A 13,285-nucleotide genomic window follows, 5' to 3' on the forward strand; every position below is an offset into this window, starting at 1 on the left:
GAAAGGCCATTGTAGTTGATGAGATTCATAAAACACTCCCCAGGTTATTCAGTGTACAGTGACAGGTTTACTATAATTAATATCATAAAAAGTAATGTATGACTGCAAATGCCTCATAAGTATGTAGTAGGCAGGGCAAAGTGTACCTTGTCTTCATGAAAAAAGAGTGGTTAAAACAAAGAGTGGCTTAAAAGCCACATGGTACAAGAGCCATGAGAGCCATTTCTGCATAGCTCAACATCAGATGTCGCAGGGTGTCCATAACAAGAATATCTCAGGCCAGGCAATGGCTGCGTTCATTTCTGAAGTCCTTAAGATTGCTTTCCAGAGACGTTGCAGGAGCAGCAAGGGAGGCAGCTCAAGTAGAAAGAGCACCTCCGTCTGCTCAGGTAAAGAATATATAAAGCACGGATAGTAGTGAGAATTAGGTAGTGGTACATCTTAACTGTATAAATAATTGCTCAGCGGGTGGGGAGAAAATGTGATTTCCCCTCTCCCCCAGGATTAATTCACGAGGAACAAAAAAGTGTGATTGTGTCAATGCACCAGTAGAAAACTCCATTCTTTTAAAGTGTGCAAACAAACTTGTGTTGTAGGGAAAGGCATGCTGTGAACACTGTTAACTGCTGTATTGTCATGTTTAGGCTGGAGAGTGAGCTGAACACAGTGAAGGAGAGGAGAGCTATAGTCCAGAACACCCTGAGAAGCAGCCACAAAGAGCCCATTAAACCCAGCCAGCATGGTACGTGTCAGCATATCAGCTGTTTACTAGTTGGAAACTGCATTGCTGCTGCAGTGGGATTGGGCAGGTGAAATACTCCACTACAATTTCATGGAACTACAAGATCCTGCTTTGGGTTCCCTATGGAGAAATCCATGAGGAAAAGAAAACTTGGGAACAGATTAGGTTTTATTGTGGACAGAGGTGTAGCTCCAAGGGGACAGGGGTGCGCGCGATGCACCGGGCGTTCTGTCGTTCTGGGGCGGGATGGGGGCATTCTGAGGTGGGACAGGGACAGAGGACACACTGGTGCACCAGGCGCTTTCCCCACCCTTGCTACGTCTCTGATTGTGGATGTGACAAATGTAGGGTGGAAAATTTAGGTACAGTAACAACTGTCAACCTGTATGGAAAGTCAAAGTTTTGCTTGCTTTAATTGTCATTCCAGTTCCCGTTAGAGGCTCTACTGTGGCTCAAGGTGACCCCCAAGCTGACCAGCTGCTTCATAAACTGGATAAGATTGATGGTGATTTGAACCAGGTCAAGAAGGAGATATTTGGTCGTCTCAGGTCCCCACTGAACTACAGTGCCCCAGCAGAGGATCTTGTTCAAAGGATCCAAGACCACGAGGCAAGTGCTGAAGGACCGAGAGCTTGCTTGCTTGTCCGTGATCTCTTTTCTCATGCATTTGGTGGAATGTTTTAGCAGAAACTGAACCAAACTATGTTACGTTGCAATCTCTGTCCATCATAGTCTATCATTTTATTGATATGATGATATGTTATCACTGTTTCGATTTTGTAAACAAACCCTGGATGCTATTGCAGAAAAAGAGCAGAGAAGAAATTCCTCAAATAAATAAATAAATAAAACAAATTAGGCCACGTAAACTGATCCACTGTCATCCCACTAGCTCAATGGGTTTGAATCCTGTGTGTGTTGTAGAGATACCTGCCTCTGCCTGAGATCAGCCTTGGTCATTCTACAGTTGCCTATTGTTTTACACTAAACTTTAGTGCTCGATGTAAACAAAAAAAACCTTTTATCAGGGAACAACAAGGAGATTTCAAGTCACTGGTGCAGAGAAGGAAGCTCTTCAGAAGGAGTGTGAGACCTATCTTTCCAAGAAGCCAACTAGCACCTCTGCCTCTCAGCTTCCTGTGATGCTTAACAACATAAAGAACAAATACAATGATGTGAAGGTGCTCTCCGGGCTTTATAATGAAAAGTAAGTTAAATCAGAGTGATAACTGTTAGTAATGAATGGAGAGGCTGTCTGTGATGGGAAGGCAAAAATACTTTATAGAGGGCTTCCAGCTTTTTGACTCAGATAATACAAGTGAGAAAAACCATTACTGAAGTGAAATTTTGACCTTTGGCTTTACAATATCTTCCCTCCTCAGAGCCAAAGCAGCCCTGAATCTGGAGAATCAAATAGAGAACACGGATAAGATCATTAGCACATTTGAGGCCAAGTTGGCCCATGACGGCACCATCCCAGCTTCGCCCAATGCACTGCCAGACCGGGCCAATGAACTCCAGGTAAGAGTCAAAGGCATATCTGTGATCAGGAGATATGGGGTGAGGAAGAACTCAGCTCAGTGGAAGATCTGCTTTGCATGCAGAAGATCATAGGTTCAATCCTGGCATCTCTTGTTAAAGGATCAGGTAACAGGAGATGTGAAAGACCACCAACTGAGACCCTGGAGAGCTGGCAGTACTGATGCTGATTGACTAGTGGTCTGATTCAGTATAAGGCAACTTTAGCTGTCTGCAGAGACACATAGAGCTTACCTGTCCAACCTCTTAATTTTTTAATAGGATACACACAAGAGTCAATCAGTTCTCAACCATTTTCATTCATAATTCTCCTGGAGAATATCAGATCAATGGCATAATGTTAGAAATTACTTTGCAAACTGATTAATTAAACAATTGCCCTTGCTCATGGGTTAGTCTCCTCAGAAACAGAGAAGAGTGATAGGAGAAAAATACAGCATTGCACTGACCTGTCACTGTTGATTATCAAGTGGTCTTCTGTGCAGGTACACTTTGGGGCTGTGTGTGTGCCGGCCAGCCACAAAAGAGAGTTGTCTAGAGGCAAGAATGTAACCTGCAAAAGTTACAGAAATATAATACATGTGCATCCTTCTTGAAAAACCTACCCAGCACAAATACCAGTGTCTTTTTGTAATTTTTCTGTCCCCTGGAGCAGACAAGAGTAGTGGAGCGTTGTTCTCTTCCACAGATGTACTTTGCGTCCTGCAACAAAAATAGGCAGATGGCAAAAATAGGCAATGGATACATTAGTGATCATCAATTCTAGGGCCTCTATCCTCTTATTATGAAAGGCAATTGCATATCATTCTTGGGGGGGGAAATGTGTTAGAACAGTGCTCACAGAGAGACCTTTGGAAAGTTGAACTTTAGCACAGATGTACCTGGTCTCTGATGCTGAAAAGTCCCTAGCTTTGCCCAATAGGTCTTGAATGTCTCTCCTGGAAATACTGTATCCTCTTCAGTAATCTTTTGCACCTTTATGTTATTCCTCACTCCACTTATTTCAGCTTAACACAACTAGTCTGCCTCAGTCTTGGAGTAGTGTAGGATTGTATTCTCTAGGAATTCAACTGTACTAGATTATTATTTTTTCCACACATGGGTTTAAATAAAATTGCTGTTCTGAATTAAGTGTCTCTTCCCTTTGTAGAAACTGAAGCGAGAGTTAGTCAAACATGAAGACAGCTTGTTAAAGCTAAACCGTGGCCTCAAAGACGCTGAGCACGGCTGTAGCGCTGTGCAGAACAACTTCCAGGAGTACTGCCCAGATCTACCGAAGCAAAAGAGGGAGGTCCAGCTCCTTAATGACCGATATCATGCGGTAGCTGACCAGCTGGATCACCGGTGAGAAGCCAAACCCTTTCCATTCATGGCTAGTAAGAAAACCCACTCACTTAAATGCTAGATTTGAACTGTAGATCTTTAAAGAGATGGCTTCTGGGATCCCCCCCTTTTCTGTCCAAGATTTCAATTCAATTGTACCGCAGATGTCCCCAAAGTCTACACAATGAAGGTGCCTCTTAATATAAACAAAAGTGAAAGTGTAGGTAGGTCTGGTAGCCATTTTGCTGTCAATGTCTTATCTCCAAATGACCAGCTCATTGTTTCCTAGAAGCAAGCGAGTTGTAACACTTCCTATGGCTAGATTAAAGATTGTCCCATCTTTCAGAAGCACATTTGGAATTGTCACACTGCACCTAGAACTCAATACACAATGCAATCAGAACTGTTGTTCTGTGGACATATTGGCAGACTAAACAGTGAGAACTAAGCAGTGAATGGTAAACTTCTTTTCACATTTTCTTTTGGAGGGCACCCATGTATGTTCAGCAAAATGAGAACAATGGGTGTCATAATCTCTCTACTTTCAAATATGCACAATGGCCTGAGATGGCTCATGTCCTTATAACGTTTAAAAGGAAAGGAAGGACTAAACTGACCCTGGTCTTACTCTCGGCAGCTCTAGGGTTATGCAGTTCCTCCCAGTTACGGGGCCCACCACTGGACTCAGAGGTGGAAGAATCCATCCTAGCAGCCAGAAAATGCCAGCCAGTTTCCTGGACTTCTGTGTCTCACTAGATTAGAATATATGGCCCATTGGTCTTTCAGCACAGCTGTTCTTACATAGTGCTCAACCAAGAGGGTTCTTTTCTTAATTTGTGTCTTCCACTTGATGTCCAGGGAGAAGACGCTCCGGAATACCAGTCTCACCTACCAACAGTTCCAAAATGCCAACGAAAACTTGATGTTCTGGCTCAACAATCTGCCCACATATCAAGTCAAGACCACAGATGGGCCAAGTCAAATCAGCTACAAGCTCCAGGCCCAAAAGGTGAGCACTGTGATTTCTTCAGAACAGGCAAGGGAAGAAAGGCTCCTGCTATACTTCTCACCTGCAGGACTTAATAAAATGAACAGATGAAAATATGCAGAGAACAAAGACTAAGGCTGAGTAGGATATGAAACAAAATGGAATAGAAATCAGCTCTGCAAGTGTAACTGCCTTGGGATGAGTTCTTTATTCATTGACTGCAATCTCAAGTCATTCATTCATGTGTGAAACCGCTGTAGAAGAAGAAGAGTTTGGATTTATATCCCCTCCTTTCTCTCCTGCAGGAGACTCAAAGGGGCTTACAATCTCCTTGCCCTTCCCCCCTCATAACAAACACCCTGTGAGGTGGGTGGGGCTGAGAGAGCTCCAAGAAGCTGTGACTAGCCCAAGGTCACCCAGCTGGCATGTGTGGGAGTGCACAGGCTAATCTGAATTCCCCAGATAAGCCTCCACAGCTCAGGCAGCAGACCTGGGAATCAAACCCGGTTCCTCCAGATTAGATACACGAGCTCTTAACCTCCTACGCCACTGCTGCTCCTGTATCCAAAAGCAGGATTGCAGCCCCTTTGGAGCATACTATTTTTAATTTGCAGACTATCAGGCACAGTGTTGCTGCTTTCTGGAGAAATTATACAGTACCCTGCTGGATTTTATCCTAACTCTCTGTTTGTTTTTCTGTAGAGGCTGGCAGATGAAATACAGAGCAAAGAATCTGATAAGGATTCCTTGGTCAACTTATCCCAGAATGTGCAATCGATTCTCAATGTACGTTTTCAGGTTTTCTGTATATTTTCCACTTTCAGAGGGTGAACCAGCCCATACTCCTTTGACTCTTATTCTTTTTAACAGGATTATGAAATACAGGCAGGAAAATATCGATCATATCTGGATCCTGCTTTGACAGCTTCTTCTGCTAAGCGTCTCCGGGTAACTCCACTTCAGGAGAGCATCCAGAATCAGGTGAGAGCTTGTGCCGGTCTCCTGTACAAAAGTACAGGTTGACTAATTATGTTCACTTTCTCTAATCAGAATTTAGGCTTTCAAAGCAGCTTACAAAATATAAAAATAGCAAAACATTATTGAAGAACATTAGGTTAAGAACATTTAAAAAAAACCCCAAATCTGACAAAGCAAGCATCAGAAGTCAATTGTAAAATGCTGAATTAGCTCCTCCATTAAACCAAAGCTCTTCCTTTGGAATGGATGTCATAACTTACAAGATCACGTTGCCAAGCTGATAATTACCACTGTGTGAGTTCATAGAACTGGCTGACAATGATCTACTTCAGGATCCCTTTTTCAGCCCGCACTTTTGAACCCTTGGAATTCAAACGCAAGGAGGTCTGAACAAACTACAAAATGATTGCTGCAGGAGGCAGAGCTGCCCATAAAATGGCTACTGCAGGAGCTAGATCCAACCACACAATGTCAGGATGTGAGATTATGCATAACTTTAGCAATAACACTTTAACATTTCTGGCTGATATTCTGCTTAATAGGATGCCTTTTAAAAGGAACATTGTTTAAAAATAGTCTCTTGTATACACACAGTTTACCTTACGTCATGCAGTGAAGATAACTGTGCTGAAAGGAATTTTTAAAAATCTGCTCATCCAATCCAGTCTCTAAAGACCAATCAGAAGCTCTGTGGGGCACAAGCCTTACTTACTTTCTAAAAATACTTGGCATGCACCAGGAAACATGTCCAAAGGTACCATGGTGCCCACAGGCACCACTTCGGGGAACTTTGATCTCTTTCAACTTCTTCCTGAGACACCCAAACTTTTCAGTCACACATATCACACACGCCCCCGCACGCACACACCCACACCATTTTTTGTTACAAACAGCTAGCAAGACACATTCCTGTTGTCGATGTCCTGTCCCCCACTCCCGGTCCACTCCTGGTCCACAGAGATGAATTTGTTCAGTACTATAATGCAACAGATTTCAGTAGCTTTATGTGGAAGATAAATGTCAAGATGCCATGGGAGAAAGCACCATGATGTTTAACTGATGTTTTGGACAACTCACTTTAGGAAAATGAGGTGACAAGGTGCTACATGGAGGCAGCTGCTGAAAACAAACAACAGATCAACCGGCTGGAATTTGCCAAGAAAGTTATGGACAAGGTACTTGTGAATCTTGTTTATTATTTATATACTTGCCTTTCTCTTAGGAATGCTGGGACCCAAAGTGGGTAATAATAATACAAAAATAATACAAACAATTTAATAAAACAGAACATTAAAAAGTCACACTAAACACATAAAGCAAAACAACTTAAGCACCAACTATCAGGGTATTGTTCCCCTCCCCCAGCCCAGACTTAAGAACATAAGAACAAGCCAGCTGGATCAGACCAGAGTCCATCTAGTCCAGCTGTCTCCTACTCGCAGTGGCCCACCAGGTGCCTTTCGGATCTCACATGCTGGATGTGAAAGCAATGGCCTTCTGCGGCTGTTGCTCCTGAGCACCTAGTCTGTTAAGGCATTTGCAATCTTGGATCAAGGAGGATCAAGATTGGTAGCCATAGATTGACTTCTCCACAAATCGGTTCAAGCCCTTTTTAAAGCTATCCAGGTTAGTGGCCATCACCACCTCCTTGGTGGCCATCACCACCTTCTTTTGGACTTAGGATGTCCAAAAAGCTATCTGGAACAGCTGTTTACAGCCTTGCTGGGAAGCCAGAAAAATAGGATTTCCCCTGACCTCTTCTGGGAGGCTGTTGCTGCCTGAGAATGGTATCACCCCCTCTCAGAGCCCTTTGACCCAATAATCACACAACACTCGTGGCTGGGGAAAATTACTTGGCCATAGCCAATCGCTTATTGTGCAGTAAGAAGCATAAGGTGAAGCATGGGACTCTAATCTGATTTTTAACACTGGTAGCCCCTCCTCAGGGGTGCCTCCAGGGCAAGCTGCTCTTCCCGCTGCCCTGCTGGCTGACAGATGCCCATGCCGCTACTGTGGAGCTCCAGCGGGTGGGTGGCCTCTTACTGCAGCTCTGTTGCAATGCTCGGCTGGGCGGTCGGCTTCTTGCCATAGCATTCCATCCCACTATTACCCATCTAGCTTTGCATTTGCACCCATTCTGTACACTTTTTCTGTCTCCTTGGTAAATCTGATTTGGCGGTTCCTGAGACCAAGATTACACTTATTTTTCCCCCAAGTAGATAGTGCTTTTCTGACAAGGTCACAGAGCTGAAATGTTTGTGAGGCATGAGATGTTTTTGTAATATCCACAGCATAATTGACAGTTTGCATCTTCATAGCTGTAAAACTTACTGAGCTCACAGTCTTTAGAAACATATCAGTAAATGGCTTAGATAGAGTTTCTCCTACTGCCATATCATTCGAGATATGATTTCAGCAAACTTTTTGGATGTTCTTCTATGCCATTTGTAAGTGTCACAATGATGACAGTATCAATACATTTTTTTAAGTATTCAAAAAATTTCAAACATTATCCCAGTATATCTTCAATGGCTGTGTAAGAGAGACCAGTATTGTTATCCACTCACAAGATCGCCTCTCCTAATATACTCCCCAGAGGGCACTGCGCTGTGCAAATAACAATTTGTTGGGGGTTCCTGGCCCAAAAAGTGACCAGCTGTCTTCAACTAGAGCCAGGGCATTTTTGGCCCTGGCCCCAGCCTGGTGGAATGCTCTATCTAATGAGACCAGGACCCTGTGGGACTTGCCACAGTTCCGCAGGGCCTGCAAGATAGAGCTATTCCACCAAGCCTATAGTTGAGGACAGCTGCAGTACTGTCATTGTCCATCTTATCCAACTTCTCTTTCCTCTTCCCTTTCCACTCTTCCCTTTTCTCTCCTTCTCCTCCTCTTTGTATTATTTAAAAATGACGAGATTTCTATCCCACCCTGATATGCTATCTATATAGTTTTAGAAGTTTAAAAAAATTCTAGACCATTAGATTTTAAATGTTTTATTATTATTGAGACTGTGTTAATATATGGATTGTTAGCTGCTCTGAGTCAACTTGACGGGGAGAGCTGGGATATAAATTGAATGAATGAATAAAAGCAATAAATGTAGGGAGCTGGGGCAGTAGCTTATATAAAAACAAACTCATAACTGAAAATGAGTAATTCCCAGCTTCTTCTCTTTATTGCTGAATTACTACATTGCTGCTACATATGCAAATAGCTAATTGTACAAAACACTGGGAAAGAGCCTTGTAGCACAGAGTGGTAAGCTGCAGTGCTGAAGTGAAAGCTCTGCTCATGACCTGAGTTCAGTCCCGGCGGAAGTCAGTGGCAGGAAGCCAGCTCAGGGTTGACTCAGCCTTCCATTCTTCTGAGGTCAATAAAATGAGTTCCCAGCTTGCTGGGGGTGAAGGGTAGACAACTGGGGAAGGCAATGGCAAACCACCCTGTAAACATAGTCTGCTAAGTAAATGTTGCGATGTGATGTCACAACATACCACTAATGACCCACTGTTTGCACAGGGGATTACCTTTACAAAACATTCGCACTGTGATAATTTTCATGGCATGCTGTACGATTTCCCCCCCTTCCCTTTCTGAAATTGCTTATGACCTTTCCTTTTACAGAAAGAAGTAAATGAGACAGCGCAGGTGACGCATGAACGAGCCCAGCAGTCTGAGAACGCAGCCAGGTCACTGAAAGAATCAGACACCCTTAAATCTCAGCTGGAAGAGGAAAGGAGCAAGAAAGCCAGGGCTCAGCAGGAGCTCGAAGAACAGAGGAACAAACTTCTGACACTGAAGACCCAGCGGCCCATTGAAAGAGTAGAGGAGAAGGAGGTGATGGAGTATTATAGAGATCCCACTCTGGAGAGCAACCTGTCTAAACTATCTCAGCAAATTGAGGAGGAGAATAAGAAGAGAAAGTGCCTACAGGCAGAAATTGAGATGATGAACCATAAAGTCCTTCAAACAGAGAAAGATAGGAAGGTTGTGAAAGCCCAGTTACTTACTAAAGAGGTTACTAAGATAGAGAAAGATCCAAGCCTAGATGCTCAAGCAACTCATCTTAGAGAAGAAATCAGGTCTCTCAGAGAGAATTCAACTTCCTCCTCTGACCTCGAGCAACTCAGAAAAGAACTAAACTTCCTGGAGCAAAAACAGCCAAACATTCGAGAGAAAGTGGTGATAAAGGAGATGGTCAAGCTGGAGAAGGACCCAGAGATGCTAAAATCAATCAGGACATTGCAGATGCAAATTGATGAAGACAGTTTCAAGAGAAAGTCTGTGGAAGATACAATAGGAAAGCTGAAAAGCAGAATTGAAGAGCTCGAAAAGCTGATTGAAACAGCTGAACCTAAAGTTATTGTAAAGGAGGTGAAGCAAGTGGAACAAGATCCAGAGCTTCTGAAGGAGTGTTCCAAGCTTCACACTCTAATTGAAGAGGAGAGGAACAAGACCTTGGAACTAGCAAAAGAACTGACGGACCTTCAGAACAGGTATAGCACTGTGGAGAAGCAAAAGCCGAAAGTGGAGGTTAAAGAAAGAATAAATGAGATCTTCCGGCTTGACCCAGAAACAGAAGAGGAGATTGCACGTCTGAAAAGGGAACTTCAAGAAGTTACCAGAAAAAGGAAGAGGGTTGACCAAGAGGTGGACACATTCTTATCTGAGCTCAATGTTCTCAGGTCTCAGAAACCCACAGTGGAGTTTAAAGAGGTCATCCAAGAGGTGGTGAAGATGGAAAAGAGCCCTGAGGTTCTGAGAGAAATAGACAGACTGAAACAACAACTGAATGATCTTGTGAATGCCAATGGAAGGTTCCAGGAACAGTTGATCAGGATTCAGGGAGAACGGGATGAGTGGAAGAGGGAAAAATCGAAGGTTGAAACCAAGCTAGTTACTAAGGAGGTTGTAATATACGAGAACGACCCTCTGTTAGAGAAGGAAGCTGAACGTCTCCGCCAGGAAGTACGTGGTGCATCACAAAAGAGAAGAGCAACTGAAGATGCCATTTATGACCTACAGAATAAGTACATACTCTTGGAAAGGAGAAAACCTGAGGAAAAAGTTGTGGTCCAAGAGGTAGTAGTTATGCAGAAAGATCCAAAGCTGCGAGATGAGCATAGCAGGCTGAGTAGGAGCCTGGATGATGAAGTGAGCAATCGCCGACGCCTGGAACGCGAAGTCCAGCAGATTCGGGCAGTAGTGGAAGAGGAGGAAAAGTTGCTTAACTTCCAAGAAGACAGAACCAAAAGGCTTGCTTTGGAAAAGGAAATGCGGCAGATCACCTTGAGAATAAAGGAAATTGAGGAAAGTCCTACCCCGGTTCAAGAGAAAATAATCATGCAGGAAATGGTCAAATTAGAGAAAGATCCAGTTCTTGAGCAGTCTACTACTAACCTACGAATAGATTTGGATAATGAGAAGGCTCAAGTGTTGAACCTACAGAGGGAGTGCAAGAATCTAGAATCCCAGATTGAGGCTCTACAAAAAACAAAGTCCCAGGAAAAAACCATCTACAAGGAAGTAATCAGAGTAGAAAAAGATAAAGTATTAGAAAACGAACGAGCCCGTCTTTGGGATCTGTTGAGTAGGGAGAGAACTGCTCGACAAAACGCTGAAGAAGATATCAGGCGTCTCAAGGAGAAAATTGAGAGAGCAGAAGGCATGATGAGGACATGGTCCAGAGAAGAAATGGAGCTCCAGAAAACACAAAATGTGATTATGCAAGAAAAAGACGATATCGAGAATGAATTAATGGAACTGGAAAGGCAGAAGCAACAGAAAATCCTCTTCCTTAGAGAGCAGACTAAGCTTTTGAGCCAGAGGACAGAGAATGACAGGCAAAAAAAGATGCAACTTGGTCAAGAGCTTTCTCTCCTTGAATCAAATATACTCAGAGAGAAGGACCAGATTTATGAAAAAGAAAGGACTATTCGTGAGCTCCAGTCCAAAGTCAACAGAGAAGAGCTGAACCAAGAGACCAGGATGAGGGAGACCAATCTTTCAACAAAGATCTCTATTCTGGATCCAGATACTGGCAAGGACGTATCACCCTATGAGGCCTACAAGAGAGGTATGATAGACAGGAGCCAATATATTCATCTGCAAGAACTCGAGTGTGATTGGGAGGAAATCACAACCCTAGGGCCCAAAGGAGATATGTCTGTCCTCCTTGACAAGAAGAGTGGAAAGCAGTACTCGATTGATGATGCCTTACGATTTAGAAGGATTACAAAGGAAGAATTCCAGCTCTACAGGGAAGGCAAGTTACCTATCTCTGAGTTTGCTCTGCTGGTAGCAGGAGAAACAAAGCAGACTGCACCCCTGTCTATTGGCTCAATAATCTCGAAGTCTCCAGCTACATCTCCCAGTTTCCAACAAAAACAGGACTTCTTTCCTCATGCACAAATACCCTTCTGTGATGACACTTTTCCCATTGCTGGAGTGTATGACTCAACCACTGACAAAAAGTACAACATCAAATCTGCTCTTAACAAGAAGCTGGTGGACCCAATGACAGCTCAAAAGCTCCTAGAAGCACAGGCAGCTACCGGAGGCATTGTTGATCTTATGTCTCGAGATCGTTACTCTGTCCATAAAGCCATTGATAGAGGGCTGATTGACGACACTTACATGCAGAGGCTGCTGAATGCCCAGAAAGCGTTCACAGGGATTGAAGATCCAGTCACCAAAAGAAGACTGTCCATAGGAGAGGCAGTTCAGAAAGGGTGGATAACAGTGGACAGTGCCTTTCCATATATGCAGGTGCAGCATCTGACTGGAGGGCTAATAGATCCCAAGAAAACTGGTCGTATCCCAGCGGCGGAAGCTGTCCAGATTGGCATGCTTAACAGTGATCTGGCCACGATGCTGAAAGATGAATCTAACTATGAAAAGGATCTGGTTGACCCTATCCACAAAGAAAAAATTCATTACAAGGAAGCTATGGCTCGTTGTCGGAAAGATCCTCTAAGCGGGCTCCTCCTCCTGCCAGCTGCCTCTGATGGTTACCAATCGTATCAGTCAGCAAATCGTTCACCCAATTTGCCCCGGTACAGGCGTTGAGGCAAGCGCTGTACTCTTCAGTTTCCATATTCCCTCAGGTGCTTCAAACCGTCAGCAGAGTCCATTGGCAAACAGTGTACCTGGTATTGTCGAAGGCTTTTACCAGTGTACTTGGTACTTGTGGATGGGTGTAAGCTGTACTAGATAGCTAGTCCTGTTTCCTTATACCAAGGCAGCAAAGTATTTCAAGGAGAAGCTTGCTTTCCTGAAGGTAGAAGGGTTCTAATGCAGTATACTGTGGGACAGCAATTGAATAAATAAGCTTGGGGGGATTTTTAGCTATGTCTTTGTATCAAGATGCTTTGAGTTAAATTGTTGCCATGCATGCAATAAAAAATTTAAAGATTTAAGACTCCATTAGTTATTTTTAAAACTGGGGACACTTCAAATCAGAATCCCAACTGTGATGAAAGGTGTGGAGGTAAGCTTATATTTGAACTGAACTCAAGAGCAATAGGGAAAGAGATTTTTTTAAGAACACCAATAGTGAGAGAGGTTACATGGAAACTCCTAAGCGAAAGCTGCATGCAACCCCAGACAGGACAATAGGCTTTAGAATGTCAGCTTCTGTGTAGAAAGTACAGCACCCATATTTTCAAGCTTCAGGTAACAATGAGGGCTAGCAACTTGCTTTAGAATGACCACTAAAT

The 13,285-nt window shown here is 43.5% G+C and overlaps 1 protein-coding gene across 1 annotated transcript in view; it reads left to right on the forward strand.

The window, feature by feature from the left end:
• EVPL (envoplakin) overlaps nt 1-12,985 on the forward strand; it is a 50,985-nt gene extending 38,000 nt beyond the window's left edge. The window contains exons 13-22 of the mRNA XM_048489876.1: nt 645-742; nt 1,170-1,351; nt 1,771-1,949; nt 2,125-2,263; nt 3,432-3,625; nt 4,463-4,613; nt 5,295-5,378; nt 5,463-5,573; nt 6,653-6,745; nt 9,192-12,985. Of these exons, the coding sequence (XP_048345833.1) occupies nt 645-742; nt 1,170-1,351; nt 1,771-1,949; nt 2,125-2,263; nt 3,432-3,625; nt 4,463-4,613; nt 5,295-5,378; nt 5,463-5,573; nt 6,653-6,745; nt 9,192-12,635 (4,675 nt within the window). The 3' untranslated portion in view covers nt 12,636-12,985. The remainder of the gene's footprint in view (nt 1-644; nt 743-1,169; nt 1,352-1,770; nt 1,950-2,124; nt 2,264-3,431; nt 3,626-4,462; nt 4,614-5,294; nt 5,379-5,462; nt 5,574-6,652; nt 6,746-9,191) is intronic.
• Nucleotides 12,986-13,285: the final 300 nt, after the last annotated feature.

Source organism: Sphaerodactylus townsendi, linkage group LG03, assembly GCF_021028975.2.
Source record: "Sphaerodactylus townsendi isolate TG3544 linkage group LG03, MPM_Stown_v2.3, whole genome shotgun sequence".
Taxonomy (NCBI): domain Eukaryota; kingdom Metazoa; phylum Chordata; class Lepidosauria; order Squamata; family Sphaerodactylidae; genus Sphaerodactylus; species Sphaerodactylus townsendi.